Below are 18,310 nucleotides of genomic sequence, written 5' to 3'. Positions count from 1 at the left end.
AAAAACCAATTCGACAAGCATAATACAAATGTATACGAAATAAATATGCTGATGTTTTTGTTTGAAATATGCGTGTCGAATACAAGGCTCAAAGAAATCATTCACGATCATGTAACGCATCTCGAGATAATTATTCTCATAATTTATAATATGTTATTTTTAAAAATTCATGGCTTTAGCCGTGCACTGCAGCATAAACATTGGTTTCGGAACGTGACACTGTCATACAAGTATCATAAAATGTTCTGAATTATGGTAGAAAATAAATTTTTAATACAATTAAACACTCAGGGCTGAACCGAAAGCCGGAAAAACCGTTATTTTTAAAAACGAAAACTGGAACCGAACTGATATTATTTTTTTACTTGAACCGGAACGAAAAAAAATAACTGTTCGAAGTTATGGTAATACCGTTATCAAGATTATATGAACGGTTTGTCCTTGGGTACGGTGGCCGCGCGGCATAAGCGTTGGACTATAAAGCCGTGGGTCCCAGGTTCGAATCCTGGGTCTGGCAAGTACACATATTGTTTTTCAATTTGTGTGTGTGTCAGAGTATGGACCTAATAGGTTGAGCAAGTGGCTGACATCCATTTCTCATAAAAAAACAAAATCTGTCAATACAAACTTCCACTCTGTGGAGGCCCATATGATCCTATCAGGATCGGACATGGTCGGAAAATGTTATGTTATTTATAGAAAGAGGCGACATCTTCTTATCATTCTGGTAATTATCTATATCAGGCCAGCTCTGAGTGATTGATGCTAGATTGAAGTTATTGATCAATTTGGTTTTTTGTTAGATTTTAACCATATGTGGACTTATTGGGTTAGACGCTTCATAATTATTGTGATTGTGAAATGATAGTTGTATACGGACGAGACACGTGTAGCTCTACAGATAAGTATTCAAAAACGAATTTCTCCAATAAATATTTGCTCCGGCGGAATAAAATCAATCACATCCATACATCATATTTTTAATCTGGCACGGCAATAGATTATTTGAAAGAAATTTATCAACAAAATATTTTTTGATCTGACATCAAGCCTCTGTCGAGATCTTCCCACTGGTTGGGACTCTGAAGGAAGTACTTCCTCATGGCGTTGCAGAAGCGCGCTTTGTATTGGTCCGGGGACACTATGGTGGGAAGGCCAGACCCCAGCCCTTTCTTTACAATATGCTCTAACTTCTTGTCCCATGTGAAGGTTCTGATGTAATCTGTGGAAGGAATAATGACAATGGAAATATTAATTCAATCTAATTACATAGTTTTATTAATTGTAGTGCCCTTGCTAAATTCACATTTCCAAATTTTACCAAAAAGAAATGATCGGTCGAAAAATTAAATTAGTAATTAAAAGACGTGTAATAATATCTATTAAATGTATTCAAAGTATTTTAGAGGAAGTCAATAAGAAGTTAGCCATGTGGTCAGCGAATGCAGGAGGGCGAGGCCCACTATAATCAGGCTGTACTCGTACTACGAATGGAATATGGTTAACTGTTTGTAGAACATGTTGATTGTTGCATATTAAAATAAATGATAATAATTTGAATGAAATAATATGCAATCGAAAATCTTCATTTATTGTGAACAGGTTACAGCATTGCAATTTGAGATAATCAATGACTAATATACAATAACAAAATGTATCTAAACATAAAAACAGTTCTATAAATTTTATTTTGCAAATTTCATGTCTACATAAATCCCGAGATTGGGTTCGGAAATACAAGGGATTTAAAATTCTGTCTAGATTTGCAATCGGTAATTGCAAGGACGGGCTAGATGAGACATGCAAAATATATGACTTAAATAATATGAAACTGCTGCAATACGTGTTACTACTCACATAATAGAAAGTTACATAATATTATACTAGGGGTTATATACCTATAATTCCGAGGACAAGCTCCTGTCGTTCTTCATCAAGTCCGACAAGTAAAGAGTAGTCCATAATTTGATGTGTGGCGAGAAAATCTGTGTCTCGTTTGACGGCTGCCCACAGAACACCGGCCGAATGAGACTGGAGGTAAAGTGGACTGTCCCATCGGACTGGAACAAAAAATCCCATTCAGACAACAGTAAAGTAATAATTGTATTAATTCATATAGAAATAATTGATCTATGTAATGTGGGAAAGAGGTAATCGATAAAATTCCATGTTATAATTGAGTAGAGGGGGTGGACATTATTTACGTATCGTAAAGCATTTTTTTCAAATGAAAAAAATATATCATTTGGATTACAAATGAGAAGTTTCATTAAAATAGTTTTCATGTAGAGGAAGGACAGATTCTTCTGGCATTGTGGACACAATGAAATCACTTTGGACCGATGTTAGTGTCATTTGAAAGTTGCCTGCACTGCCACAAGAATCTGACACCATTCTATCAAAAACTTAAAATGACAATTTCAAACATTTTCTAGGACTAGGTATGCGATGATTTTTTGGAGGCTCGAAGCCACTTTGACTATTATTCAATTTATAGACATTGCCACATACTGCACTGATAAATAAAAAAAACCATGTTTTTCAATATTTTGCACTTGGACCAGTATTTGGTACAAGTATTTAATGGCGTAGGACCTCAGTAAATGGTACGACCTTACGCTCGCCCTATACTCCGATACCGTAGCATGACAGGTTGAAGTAAGTAAGCATTCAATTATAGATAGCATTATGAAATAAAATCTCTTTACGATTGAGTAAATTTTCATCGAGAAGCACAACGTCAGGGGGTCCTTGGTCAGCAAGCCGATTCCGGCGTGCGCCTTTCAAATCGAATCGACGCGCCAGCTCCGTGCGGCCGTGCCACAGGTTCTCCATCACCAAAACGCCGTTCCCAACTCCGCCCGCCCCGTCCACTTGGTATACACCGACAATGCGGCCTAAAAATAAATTGCAATATTTTAAATTGACTGAATACAAAAAAGGGCCATTAAATTTTTCAAGGTATGGCTTTACAAGAATCAAGGTCTTAGGATTTAAGTAACCGGTATAGGAATCAAGACTAGAGAAATTTTTTTTGTCCTGCACTTATTTTGACATCCCCACGTGAAAGAAATCATCATAATGTGTGAGATCACGTGCAAACACTGAGATTATTAATTGACAGTTATCGAGCATTCTATATTATTATCAATATAATTAGCATCCACAGTGCGTAGATCTTCCACCTTTATATAAATACAAATCCGCGGCTGGTAAAAAATATACATGTTGTCTTTTCAATGTGTATTTGATCCAGTGCAAAGACTCAATGCGATGGAGAAATAGCTAATAACCTTGTAAAAATCGTGTAATACAAGCTCCACTAATTTGGAAATCGAACACGGTAATTTACTTGCTATATATTATCTAAATTCAGAATGTAATCAACATGGTTGTAATTTGATTTGAACACATGAAAAGGAAAAGTGTTTGAATGATTTTCTTACCAACCTACCAAAGCGATTCTATGATTGCTCTTATCAAAAATAGGTAATTTTAATATGCTTACCAAGTAATGTAGGGAGGTTGTTCTGATGACATGACTGAATATAGTTGAAGTAGGATGGAGCAAAATCCATAAATAGTTGTAGCTCCATTTTAGACATTTCCTTTAGTATAAATCGATCATCTGTAAAATAAATAATAAAATTATTAGGTGCAGTAAAATATACCTAATTGATTAAAGTGGACAGATAGAAAACTCTGAGAAATTTAACAATTAGAAATTGTTGAAAAAATCATGAACCTACCATTTCGTAGGATTACTCGAAATTTGTGTCTTGAATTAAAAATAATTAAATCACTTTCGTGTGGTACAATTTTTTGATGTGGGTCCTGCCAATAAACGTATTCTACTTTTAATTCTACACTTAAGAAACTGATTTATTTCCTACTTACCTTTTGTCTTACAAAACGTTGAGCCAGATTTTCCACCTCTCGCTGCCCAGGGCACACACCGACTCAGTGACCTAATAAAGGCCTCTTCAATTTCGCTCAGTGAATCACTCCCGACCTTCGCTAGGCTCGGTTTTTTATCGACCGATCTCCTCGCACCCAGAATCGGGGAGTTCTCAACAATATTCACATCTTTATCGTTCAACAGTACGGGCGGGTGTTCGATTATTATTTCTTTCTGGTTTACTTCAGCCGGAGGGTCGACGTTTTTGTCACTGCTGGGGATTTCTGAGTCTCCGTGGTCGTGTTTAAGAGTGAAGTCGTTCTCAATATGAGTGTTGCACTGCAACGGACACAGAAGCAGCGCTCGAAGCTTCATGAATTGTAAGGCGTGAAAAACACGGCATGATAATCCATCCTGCAGATATGAAAAGAATTTAATAAGATGCTACAAAGAACTGTAAAGAACCTTTAGATATGTACCCTTCCAAAACAGTTTTAGAAAAACTAAACATTTCTTGCTATTCTTAAGGTACATTTAGACCAAACAAACAAGAACATAGAGCGAGAGCTAGAGCATTCTGTTCCTGTTCGCCTGGTCTAAAAACGCCTGGTGAACAAAATCCACAAAATAAAAGAGTTAGAATATAGAACACTGAGGCGAATGCTCTGGCTCTCTTTCTGTGTTTTTGTTCGTTTGGTTTAAACAAACAAACATTTTAGCTAAATGCAGCGAATCTCCGTAGAATCCAAAAGAATGCTCACTCGCTCGTCACTTACGTCAAGACAATTTCGCTGGAGTGGGGGAAGAACGAGCATTCGCTCGCTTGGTCTAAATGCTGCTTAACGTACCTACAGTTTTTGGTTCTATAATACGCGGCCAACACAAACAAATGAATGTAAGAATTTAAGCAAATGTTATTATGTTTTAAATAATCATTTTCGGTGTAATAAATGTACACTGAATGTATTTTTTTATCATCACTTTCGTACTGAGACAACTATTGATTGTAATGATTTTTTTTTCGAGAGTAAGCATTGAGATTTTTAGAAATAATTCACCATCAAGTTTTCCATCAAATAAATGAAAATTTGCAGATATCTCCAACTGCACCACCATTTTCAAGGAGAAGATTTAATTAATTATTTTATCAAATAACGTCTCAATAAATCATTAAACAAAATAGTTACATATTATTATTATAATAAAGTGATTATAAAAAAATATACAATTACTGGTTTATTTCTTTAATATTTTAACGCAAACTTTTGATATTTCGTTTAACACGGCTTATAATAATAAAACTCTCAAATAAACTAAAAATCCATCAAAAATGATATTATTTTGTTATATTTTATTACACGTTTTTTCATGTGAAAAAGTGTGTAGAAACGTTGCAATTTTTTACATTTCACTGACGTTTCCTCTTAATTAAGATTATCACTTAGATTGCATTTGTAGATCACGTGATATAATTTAAAAAAAATTATGAATATCAAAGCTAGTAAATAATAAAAACATAAACAGCTCAAAATATTGATTAGAATTTAAATTAATTTATTTACATCAGTGAACATTAAAAATTACAAATTCAAAACGTTCGCAACATGACGTGAAAACAGTACCTTATGTAGTTGCACGTCAATATGTTCGTGATTTTTGGCGTTCTTTGATTTACCGTCACTTTCTGATTTTTCTTTCGTTGTGCTTGAAATATTTTCCTTTTCATCTGTGTCTGAAGCAGCTCTAAAAGAAAACAAGCATTGAGATTTTATATAACATGAAAGTAAAGCTAAAAAAGATTCCTAAGGCTAATGATTCCAGATGGAGCCTGCTGTGACTTCCCTATAAAAATTGCTGAGGGCAATTTCACCCCGACGTTAGTGCCACTATTGTATTAAAAAAAAAGTGAGGTATGTAGTATTTTTCAGTGTTTATATGAGGTTCTTGTATTTTTTTTTGCCATCACTTTGATACGTTTAGGCTCGATCTCTATGGATGAAAGTTTTCTTCAATATGTTTTTCAAGTAATCAAAAGTAAGATGTCGACAGTGAACCATTATTTAAAAAAACTTATAACCAATTGAGTTGACCAACCAGTGATGCAAACACAGAGAACATAAACTTATCTATTGTCACCAATTATTCAAATGTACTAAAAATGTAATATAAAAATTTGGTTTTACTCTTTCAATTTTCAAATTCAGTACAAAGCAAGCCTGTGGAATACAAACCCTTTAGTGTGTGGAGCAGTTATCAGAAGATGGTGGTATTGCAGAGACGCGAGAGCAGCCGCCACCAAGGAGCTCACCTCACCTGCCATAACTACCACGGGAACGACACCATCGCACAGGAACACTCCATTCTAGAAATTATTATCAATCATTATCGGTGAAAGCGTCTCCAAGCTGATGATAACAATCGCATTAGATGACATTTTGAAAATGAAGACAGAGCAATCAGTGATTGAATTTTTTTATAAAGTAATCTTACTTACCCTATGAGCAGGTTGTGAATTGTTTAGCAGATGTGAAAGCATCGCTCGCAGTCCTCGCTTATCACCTTTGTCTTCTTCTTCTTCTCCTGCAAACACAAACATTCACATTATATTCTGAGCACATTCCAAGAAATGAATTTTATATACATTCAGTATTCTAGGATCACAAGGGCCTAACTACAAAAATGCATGTCGGTTTCGATAATGCCATAATCATATTTATTGGTGACACAAAGCTTTATGTCGTACATATATCTGTTTACAAGATATAGTTGAGTAAAGTGTGCTTTATTTAATGAATTTCATAGTAGCAAAATCTTCATTTGCGTTTATCTCAAAACTGTGTTATTGTAGATAGGCCCTTGTGATCCTATATCCCCAATTTGTAACACCTTAGAGACGTTTTCGCATTATGTATGTTCAATAAAGAATGCTATATTCTTAAATGTTGTGTATTATCCATTGAATAAAAAATAGTTTGATAAAAAAATTATTGTATATGGAAGGTTGTTCATCAATAAAAGTAAATATTTTACTACACATAAAAAACACATGTACTTTTAATTCCCTTCCACTTCCATTCAAAAAAACAATAGTCTTGGTATAATCTTACAAACAATCAGTATGTACATAATCTATATACATTTGGTGAGTGTTTTTATAACATTTTATATATATTAATAAGCAAAAATGTATGTAATATTTAGTAAAGGGGCACTGACGAATACAAGCATATTTAATATTTTACATTCAGTGAAACACAATTACACATTTAAACATGTCCTACGTTACTAAATGATTTCTAAATCTAAAAATAACATAGCGTGTCACGATACAATATTGTTTTCATAAATACCTGTGTGATCTAGTTCAGAGGAACTACTAGCTAAACCACGGCTATCTGAAATGAATAACACATCTTTAATAATCTAATTTGTCTATTATGTGATAAAAAAAAAATGTATGAATGTGCAAATTGATTAATACAGTGGTTTTAGAAACTATGCGCATCTCAAAGGGCGCCGTAGGCTGTTCGAAAAGTTTAATTACTCCGGCTCGGTCATAATGATAGATCTCATTATTGCAACAGTTTGTGACCTCCGCTGGAAATATTTCTTCTCACGATATAAAAATTGTTTTTCAAAACATCTATATGGAGAAGTTCACATGGCTAGTTTAATTCCACGATTTCAGAAACTATGTTATAAAAAATAGACTCGATAACTAGTGGTTTTGGAACACGGAAGTAATAAAGAAGTTTGAAAACCACTGTATTAATATATTGACTACAAAACAATGTAGTTTCTAGAGTAGTGGAAATTCTAGTGTCAAACAACATCTACACTGAGAGATTGGTGTAGAATAAATAGTACAAGGAAAAATTCAAAAAAAAATTAAGATTGAAGATTGGTGAAAGCGGGGAAAAATAAAATTTTATAAGTATAACCAAAAAGCATAAAAAAATACACTGCTACAAAATTACGGACTAGATGTTACAATAATAAACACGGTACTAATATGTATTTATCCAGAGCATGTCATTAATGCTGTCCGGTTGCCATTTACGGCGAATGTTACATTTAATGATGACAGAAGGCCAATTCTTGAATGAAGCAGTAAAAAACACCGCTTTAATGAAGCATTAATGAAGCACGTAAAATTTTTAGTTTTACAGGAGATATTTTGTGTATAAAGCTTCGAACGAAATGCATTCGTGCGAGTGAGAAAGCATTCAGCATGCTTATACCTTATATCCATGCGTTAGAGTAAGATAGAAAGTAAACATGCCAAAACGAACCGTTTGTGAATTGTTGAAGTACGTAGCCAATTAATCAGTTAGGTCTCCAATATAACAATATTACAACACGGAATTTCCGTTGTGTCACACAATGTGTGTTTCTGTATTACAAAATCACAATAAATATTTAAGTGAGAATTTAAACACAAACTAATACTTTCAGCGGTAATAGTTGTGTAAAAGATAGAAAAAATAGAATAACAGCCTGCTCACTATGTACAAATTTTTGACGTTAAATAATATGTCAAAGTCAAATGGAGAGTTACCAGCGCCTCTATCGGCAAAGCGTGTATAGTTAAATTGCATACTGTACTCGACACCACCGGTCGACATTTTATATACTTCGTTGTAGCAGGTTTGCGCTTAGGTTGCGCAACCGGTAATACTGCTTCATTCAAGAATTGGCCTTCAGACAGTGTGACTAACAGGAGATGATAATATTATGTCAAAAGTGGATTTTAAACTTGTGCTCGTGAAGATACCTACCTGCGGCGCAATCCACGGCATGGAAGTCGGGCTGGCTGGAATCGTCTGATTCTACTTTTCCGTCAACTGAAAGAAAAGACAAGTCGATTAATTTATATCAATATTTAATACATGTCAGGTGGCTTAAGCGTCGGCTTATAATGTCGAGGGTCCCAGGTTCGAATCCTGGGTCTGGCAAATACAAATATTGTTTTTCAATTTGTGTTTGGAGTCAGAGTATGGACCTAATAGGTTGAGCAAGTGGCTGATATCCATTTCTCGTATAAAAAACATCTGTCAATACAAACCTCCACTCTGTGGAGGCCCAAATGATCGGACATAGTCAAAAGAAAGAAAAATGGGTGGCTATACAATACAATCACCAAAAATCTATTAATTACGATAGCATTTACTTGGTATAATAATTCCAATTTACATATTATTAATAATATAAATTATATTATTAAATTTCACAGTCGATAGCTAGTGTAATGCCTATTAAATATTGTTTCATAATAACACACCAAAAAGTAACCTCAAAATCTGTTTAACTCACCAATATCTTGCGGTAATTTAAAACCACTTTTAGCTGATGTTTGGGCTGTCCATTTATCGTGAGCATCCTGAAGCATCTTCTCCCCGACGATGAGGGCGTCGGAGATGCTCCAAAGCCATCGCACTACGCCAGCATTGGTGCACTGCTCTTGCACAGAGGTCGAAGTCAGATTTAACTGAATTTGCTCGACGTGTTGTTTGAACAGAGCGTGTTCCTTGTCTGACTCTCCGTCTCCAATGTTGCCGAACACTTCATTCTCTGAAGATCAAATATCAGGACTTTCATATAAAAATACATAAAAAACATAATTTTGAAAAACCTCAGAAACATGTTTTTTTCGACCGAGTGGAAATCGAACACAATCACTATTCTTATAAACAATTCCTTATAACTTTGCTATATGCAATGTTTCAAATTCCATCAAGTAATGGTTACCAACTTTGTAATATACAGGCGGACCTCGACTTTCGAACGTTTGACTTTCGCACAATTCGCTATTTCGCACATTTAAAAAAACTCGTTTTTTTAAAACGTTGCGCTGTGGGATAAAGATACCCCCTCTCGCTCGCACACAAGCAAGTGCATTTCTTGCATTACTTGCATCCTGCTCACACCCGTCACTTTGCTTGTGAACTAGCTAGGATAGGTTTAGTGAGTGAGAAACGGAAAAACTGCAGTGTTGATACGAACAAAAAGAAATCAAGGACTCACAAACTTTACACGATCGAGACAAAGATGGAAATTATTCGACGTTCTGATAGCGGTGAATCTTTTGCATCAATCGGACGTTCGTATGATACAAACAGGTCTACGATATGTTGTGATAATTGTGGAAATATATCTTTAAAGATTGTTTCCAAAAGACACGGCATAGTTATGGATGAAATGGAAAAATCTTTGTCATCATGGATTGATGACCAACATCAAAAAGATGTCCCTCTGAGTATTTCAATTATTCAAGCGAAGGCTCTTAGTTTGCACAAAGATCGGAAGGCTAGATTAAAAGAAGATTCTAACACGATTTTCAAGCAAGTAACGGTTGGTTTATATTAAATTCACTGGAGAATCGGCTGATGCGGATAGAGATGCTGCAAAAGAATTTATTTCCTCATTATCCAAAATTATTGAAGTTGGAGAATATTTCTCTAGCCAAATATTTAATGTAGATGAGACAGGTTTATTTTGGAAAAATGCCTAGTCGTACATTCTTATCTAAGGAAGAATCAGTTGCCCCTGGGCATAAACCTTCTAAAAACCGATTGACATTGCTTCTTATTGGAAACTTAGCTGGTTATTTAAAATTGATGCAAATGTTAATTTATCAACCAGAAAATCCCAGAGCATTGAAAGGGAAAGATAAAGAATTACTTCCAGACATTTGGTAATCAAATAAAAAAGCCAGGGTTACTGCGTTAATATTTAAAGATTGGTTCACTTTAAATTTCATGCCAGCAGTTAAGCAATATTGTAAAGTTAATAATTTACCATTTAAAATATTTTATTTAAAATAAGAAAAAGAAGAGTGGCAAACAGTTAACTCTTGATAACTTTTTAAGGGAAACACCCGCAAACCCCACTTAAACATGTCTCTTAAACGCCTCTTAAACATCTTATATTTACTTGATAAATAAATATTTTAAAATACACACAATTTAAATATTTTTTTACTTCCCTCTACTTTCGTACATTTAACATTCGCACACACTTTCAGGAACCAATTATGTGCGAAAGTCGAGGTCCTCCTGTAAATCAAGGTTAGGGTCAAACCTTAATATGTATAGACACGGACAACTATAACCTGAGGTGCAGCACTTTGCGAAACTAATAGCTCACAATACAGTAGTCAAAAATGTTGGTTTGCCGTCTTTTTATTTGCTAATAATTATTAATTAAATTATCATAAATCAATAAAATTGACACTGGCACTTGATAAAAAAAATATAAAAATCAATGTTTACTTATATCTATTTAATTATAAATGACAAGCATTGACTTACTAATGGACACAGCATCTGAAGAATATGCGACCCTGCTTATAGACATCTGAGTCATCAACATTTGAATATTTTGTAAACAGGTGACTACAGATGAATGTAATTCTACATACATTTCAATGAGTTTAATTGATTCACATTCATGTCTTTACAGAATTGTTGTCTTATTATGCTAACGTTCTACTTAAATAATGTCACATATAAATATCATTGTATATTGTGTGTGGTTGAAAAACGAATTCTACTTACATTGCAATAAGGGTGTATATTGCAAATTCACATTCATGTCTTTGAACTACTCTACAAATGTGTTTCACTTTATTATTGAAATTTTTCATGTAAGGCTGTGCCATGTATAAGTCAATGTTGATAAGCCAGTCAGGGCTTCACGGTAACTTCACCTCAACAGTATTATATCTAATAGTTCCATATTATTCCATTCTACTGACCTTTTAATACAAGATCTTTGACTTGATTGATGAGGCACATTCGTGTGGCTTTCGTGTTGTGATGAGTTGCTATGCTTGCTGGTGGAAGGCATATGTCCCAAGACTTTATTTTGCTGTACCTGTTTGGTTGCAAAAACATGAAGATATCACAAATCTTGCACACAAAATTGGGAAGGGGTGTACGTAGACTGTTAAAATTTGACATAAATAAGGCAGACTAAACTTTCTCAGTCAACTATTTGAATTTAAAACTGGGCACCCCGCACTGCGGACTCTTGTACCATGTAGTTCCGATACTGATTGGTGAGGTAGGCTATTAAGATCCGACATAAATAGTGCACAAGAAAACTTTGTCAGAAATAAGAATACAAATTGCAGATGTTGTTGGATAGTATTTTTAAATTCATTAAACCCCGCCTAAACCAAACCATAATAGATAAAAAGTATTCTTCGAATAGTGGAATATTTTTTAACTATTATGTATTATATTATATTATACGTATCATTTTATGCATTTCAGCCTAAGTAAATTATCCTATCGCATTTTTATTACATCATATATTATATATGTATATGTAAAATATGACTCAAATTCATCTAATGCAGATGTTCCTTTCCCAATTGTTAATTGTCATAAAATATGTATTCCTCACATCAAACATAGCACCTTCGGATATTCTAACAATTCTGAGAAGGTGACTAAAACAAAAAATAGGGTCTAGATAACCACCAAAAGAAATTTACTCCAGTCTTTCAATAGGTATTAGTAAAATTGAATAAAAAAGGTACCCACCTGAAACAAGCAGTGGTGTTGCCACAGGCAAAGTAATGAGCATGCTCTTGATTGATGGAATGATGACAGGACTTTGCTCGCGCATATCTCGGGGCATGCAGACGCAGCTCCAAGTATTTGGCCAGCGAAAGGGCGAGGGAGGGAGGTCTCAGACAAGCTCCACCCCCTCCCCCTCCACCGCCCTCGGTACAACAGGTGCAGCGGCACCACCACATTACGCTCTGTAGGATATTTAAAAACAAGCAAACATTATTTTACAACATTTTATTCATAGTAGACATTTCAAATTATACACAAGAGAATCAAAATCAAGGCGTTCGCAAATTATTTACACAAAAAAAAAACACTACGGTCAAAATAGAGGATATTAACTTTTCTATACTTAACAATTCATCCATACTAAAAATGTTCTGGAAATGATAGTCTCCTCCATTATTTCAAACTCTTTGGGTCTGACCTTATCAAGATACTGTCGTTGTATAAAGAAGAAGAAAGAATTTATGGTGCAGCCCAATAACAAATAACCGTGAAAGTCTCAAGCAATATCTAGTTAAAAATAAGTCCAAATATAATATTTTATAATTATGAAATGACCTGTTTTCCTTCTTCGTCAACCGGCAGCCGCTGGGGTGCCCCACGGGTGGCACTGCTTTCCACCGTTCCACATGTCACCATTATACAACCATCACCATGCACAAATCTATTATAAATATAAGAATACGAAAATATTACGTTTATTTTTAAACAAAGACAGTACAAATTGATTAATTAGAGTCATTGATGACACAATTTCTACTGTCACTCACAAAGTGATTCCCCTGCCTTTAATTGCAAACTAACCTAGTAATATATCTATGTACCTGATCCCTGTTTGCCTTTTGATTTATGTATGTTGTGTTTGTAATTGTATAACTTAATGTTAGTAAATAAACGAACACAGTAATCACAGGCTCACATCATTTGACCAAATAACATCAAATCCGGTCGATCGATTCTTATCATAATGGAATCGCATCCGAATACATGGTGAATCTCACGTGCATATCTGAACAATCTGAACCATCTGAACAAGACAATGCCAAATGTTTAACATGTCAAAACAATGATCTTTTCAGGCTTTGACAATTGCACATCACTAATCAAACTTACATGATAGATCTCTTTAGAGTAATTTAACATTTCTACAACATTTTGATGTGATCTATTAAAATAAGCTGTTTGTAATCGCATGTCTATTTTCTATGGAATCTTTATTTAAAATATACATTGTAGATTAACATACTTCCTGACATGTTGGACAAGAGGAATCTGACAGGTGCCGGATGTGCACGGGTTCTGCTGAGCAAAGCAATGTCTCTCCAGAAACAAACCTAGAGGAATATCGTTGATTCCATACATCTCCATTCGTACAATCCTGAAAAAAAATATTATTCATTATGGTACGGCAGCATTACAAAAGGTAAGCATCAAAAATAGGACTAAATTTGTACAGAAGTGAACACCGCTGAAGAATAAAATACCCAAAGTCATCCGCCATTAAGTTGGAGGACAACTTCAATCTTGGAAGAGTGGACAATACAAGAAGGTCTATGCCTTGCAATGGAAGAAAACCTGGTTGCAATTGTGATGAACATATTCAGTAATACTGATCAAGGTCTTTAATCTGCCGCAAAAAAACCATCTCAGATCTGTCAATGAATAGATGAGTCTCGTTAGAACACAACTCCCTGTCCACCTGCATAAAATAACCATCATCAGGAAAGCGATAACACAGGGTGGAATCATACCATCTATCCCTGTCTACAGTAGCCACTTTCCAGTTTGATATACCTGGTATATGGCAGTCATTGGTATATGTCAGAGTTGGTGAACCTTTTTACGTATATGTGCCAAAATTTCCCAAATACATAATATTTTTTGACTGTCTGACGTGCTGAGCAGTTTTTTTTATAGGGATTAGAATTACTGTATTATGTACTTAGTTAGGTTCTTTAAGCACAAATTGACGCCAGAATGCTCCGATCAGATAAGGCACTTTCTCGCTACAGTGGTATCAAGCATTGTAAAATGATTGTAAATCAGTCAAAATCTGAGGTTCACGGCGCGACTTCTTCCACCACCTGATGAGGTCAGTGTGATAATATCATTATGTGTGTCGCATAAAACCTAAGGACCGATCTGTGCAATTTAAAGTAAACATAATGCTTTTCTTGGAGCCTGCTATTTTTCATACAATGCAATACTATTACTATTTTATCTCTTCAACATAAAACAATCGTATGCCAAGCAAAATCATCTCGCGTGCCATAGGTTCGCCACCACTTGTGTAGGTAAATCATTCTACAGTTGCACCATTGATGATTCACAGATGTATTGGTATCATTTGCTACAATGACTGTTTCAATGCTAGCAAGCGATACCAATACTATATCGAATATAGCGAATCACTTTTGCCATACCCTTGTTGCAGTGAATGATTTACCTATAGGTCCATCTAGCAGCGAATTTTTGACCTATCTCTACTTCTGCGTTCTACTTTCAGAGTAATAATATAAAGAAAGTCCCGTTCCTTGTCAATATTCATACAGATTGTAGAATTCACCATTGTATTTTCTTTGTTAATTGTTGCCGTCCCGTAAATACAGTGAATAATTTTTCTTTCAAACCTGCAAAACATTTCATGTATAAACTTAAATAATAATCTCACCAAGGATTGATACAGAAGTCGGGCGCGTTTGCAGATCGGGTGCTATAGCTGTAGAAGAGCAAATACATTCTCTGATGCTGCTCAGGGTCCAGGGGATCCGCTTGAGTTGACACCGTTGAAGACTTGGCCGAGTCGGCTGTCGACACCTTCGGGGACTTCTTCAATGCAACATTCTCTACAAAGAAAAATAAGTATATCAAATAAAAAAAATATGAGTATACTTCTTGAATGTGATAAATTATATTACCTACACTTAGAAGATCACCGACCAGACCTATGCCCTCTGCTTTTGCAGGTTTTATACAAACAGTATATTTAGAAATCTGACACACTAAATTTAATATGTATAATGGAGAGTGTGTTTCTCAACAATAATTTAAATTACAGTAGAACCTTGATATAACGGACTAATGCGAGTAAGGGGAAAGTCCATTGTATAAAAATATAAACAAAATCCTGTTTATTCGTCTTGGGATGATATATCCAGACACATCCGTTGTGGAGTGACGTTAATGTTCGATGTCGACACACTTGCTTTCGATAATTCTGTTTTGAAAAAGGAATCAAGTTTTGTTTGCACTTTTGAAGCCTGCTGTTTTTTTATAATCAACTCTCTAAAATTACGAAACTGCGAGTAATATAGTTGAATTTAGTTATCTGACGAACAGTCAATAAATGTTATTTATTAGACATTTGGATTTAAACATGTATAACATTAATAAGATGTTTTTAACAATCATCACATTTGACCGGATATTTCGTCCGTAATAATGTATCAAGGTTTTACCGCAATAACTAGGCTTAGGATTTTTAGGTACTAAAAAATGATTAATATGTACCTAAAATATGTAGATATAATATGAAAATATGTTATTAAAATTTCATAAATATGTGCTAAAAAACAAAAATAGGTGCTAAAAATTTTAATAAGTACCTATTACAATAAATCATATATATTTCAATAGTTTAATTTATTATTTATTCACAAAAATATGCTTTATTACAATAAATAATAAAATAATGCTTCAAATTTTCGAAAGTGAATCTTGGACGATTTGATCTTAGCAAATTTTTATACACGGAAAAACTTCTTTCCACTTCTACAGATGTTATTATTGCGTATGTAAATGAAACTATTTCTGAAGTAGAAAAAATCTGAGGAATCTGATGGATTTTCCAAAACAGCTTTAATATTCTGCAGTGTTTGAAGTCCACGAGTTAGAAGAGTTAATAAAACATGAAACGGTGGTGAAATTCTGTCGATCCCAAAGACTTAGGTGGGCTGGACACGTTGAGAGAATGGCTGAGCACAGGACGCCAAAAATCATGACCAAGTGGATCCCACAGTGGAAACGGTCCAGGGGCAGACCAAAGAAGAGGTGGACTGACTGTATCGAAGAGGACTGGAGAGGGGAGGGCTGGAGACTGGAGAGGAGCAGCCAGGGAAAGGAGCGTGTGGAGGACAATTGTAGAGGAGGCCAAATTCCGCCCCGGGATGTAGTGCCGAGAAAGAAGAAGAAGAGAAGTTTGAAGTCCAGTATTTTTATTTAAAACACTATTTAATTGGTCCAGGAACATTGAAATTTTGTGTTTATGTGAAAATATGTGCTTAAACCCAGAATAGATATGTAAAAATATGTAATGATCCAAAAATATTTAAAAATAGGTGCTAACAAATAGGGCTTAAATGTTTCAAAATTGTCTGATACGGATAGATATTTTTGATATTCGGTTGTGGGGCCGCTCAAAAAAAATATTTAAATACCTAAGAATCCTAAACCTAGTAATATCAAGAGTCAAGAAGTCACTTTTGGACAATTATACAAGACAGCAGTTTGAGCAGTCTTTTACCTCTAAATTATAATTGGACTGCTAATTTTGTATGTTTAAAACAATGCAGCACTGGATCCCCACGTTTTCAGCATTCATGGAATGTGATTTTTTTAAAATCTGTAAACATAACTAAACAGCTGATAAAAATGTGACTTTTATAAGATATAGAAATTATATTTTCATGGTTTCCTAAGAAAAAAACCTAAAAAATGTATATCAAATTTTCTAATATCAATAATTGGATATTATAATTTTAATATTATATAATTTTCCTAGTTTACACAGCTCAAAATTTCATATACCTACGATAAAAAAAATAGTTGGATGAAAAAATGTATTATTTTTTTAAAGCTTACCATGTCGTAGCCTGCTTCCAGTGGCACGATAATTTGCCAAGAGAGCTTGTACTTTGGTGCCCTCCGAGCCTTGGATTAAAGCTTGCGTCACAAAGGGATGTGCTTCCTAAATGGATAAATGAAAAATATCAGTAAGCACATCGGTAATTCGGTTTCTTTTCCATTATTTATCGCCAGACGGAACACACGAACTCCCACAGTATGGCGGTTTTTAAACTGATTACTACAATAATATTTGTGAACGATTAAAGCTCCTTCGAGTGATGGAAAGAGGTAAGCCTCCCTTATATAGGTTATAATATATGTACATCAAAATGTTTGTTGAAAATGTTGGAACATATATAATTAGAAATTAAAAGAGAATTAGGTAGTAATAGCTTTGTCATCAATCATAAAAAATAATAGTAATAAATCAGCTTGCGTAATAAAATATTTTGCATTTGAATGATGTTGAGAATCAAGTTTTTTGATGAGAACCTATATTTTAGAATAGATGACAGTACTAACCTTGAAGCTCAAGTCCTCGGGGCGAGGTTTAATACTGTGTCTTCTGTGGCGCGGTGTGGGTGGCGCCGGAGCCCTACCCGGAAAGAGCGGCTGTCGATAGAAGGGCCGTAGTGGACAGCGGCGACCCGCTTCGCTTTCCAAGTACGGAGCACAGATTCGTACATGCGGCGACATTGACAGTACTGCCTCGTCTGTGCTCCATCTGGAACATTATCATGACGATTAAGGTCACCATATGAAAAAGTTACTGTACACGCATTTCTTAGTTTACAATAGTGAGTATATTACAATATAGATTTCAACCCCAGGACTTCAGGATCAATGAATAAAGTGGTATTCCAGTATTGTAAGACATAATAAATATATAAATAGCGTCCATGTTGGACTAGTGACAAAACATGTATTTCTAAACCCGTGGGTCGTGAGTTAGAATACCACAACTGTCAAATTTGCATGTTAT

At 34.7% G+C, this 18,310-nt stretch overlaps 1 protein-coding gene across 1 annotated transcript in view; it reads right to left on the bottom strand.

Annotated features, from left to right (window-relative positions):
* Positions 1-891: 891 nt before the first annotated feature.
* Positions 892-18,310, bottom strand: part of fab1 (1-phosphatidylinositol 3-phosphate 5-kinase fab1) — a 33,201-nt gene continuing 15,782 nt past the window's right edge. The window contains exons 13-30 of the mRNA XM_085959573.1: positions 17,851-18,052; positions 17,344-17,449; positions 15,155-15,329; positions 13,730-13,861; positions 13,042-13,147; positions 12,448-12,668; positions 11,655-11,773; positions 9,212-9,469; positions 8,677-8,742; positions 7,249-7,293; positions 6,393-6,478; positions 6,130-6,260; positions 5,521-5,641; positions 3,898-4,312; positions 3,509-3,628; positions 2,709-2,897; positions 1,899-2,060; positions 892-1,222 (exon numbers count right to left, since the gene is read on the bottom strand). Of these exons, the coding sequence (XP_085815699.1) occupies positions 1,020-1,222; positions 1,899-2,060; positions 2,709-2,897; positions 3,509-3,628; positions 3,898-4,312; positions 5,521-5,641; positions 6,130-6,260; positions 6,393-6,478; positions 7,249-7,293; positions 8,677-8,742; positions 9,212-9,469; positions 11,655-11,773; positions 12,448-12,668; positions 13,042-13,147; positions 13,730-13,861; positions 15,155-15,329; positions 17,344-17,449; positions 17,851-18,052 (2,857 nt within the window). The 3' untranslated portion in view covers positions 892-1,019. The remainder of the gene's footprint in view (positions 1,223-1,898; positions 2,061-2,708; positions 2,898-3,508; positions 3,629-3,897; positions 4,313-5,520; positions 5,642-6,129; positions 6,261-6,392; positions 6,479-7,248; positions 7,294-8,676; positions 8,743-9,211; positions 9,470-11,654; positions 11,774-12,447; positions 12,669-13,041; positions 13,148-13,729; positions 13,862-15,154; positions 15,330-17,343; positions 17,450-17,850; positions 18,053-18,310) is intronic.

The sequence above is a fragment of the Rhyacophila brunnea genome, unplaced genomic scaffold (genome assembly GCF_057557595.1).
Source record: "Rhyacophila brunnea isolate RB1 unplaced genomic scaffold, BYU_Rbru_1.0 scaffold_9, whole genome shotgun sequence".
NCBI lineage: Eukaryota > Metazoa > Arthropoda > Insecta > Trichoptera > Rhyacophilidae > Rhyacophila > Rhyacophila brunnea.
Note: the sequence above shows the minus strand (reverse complement) of the source record. Positions and strands in the feature narration are given on the sequence as shown.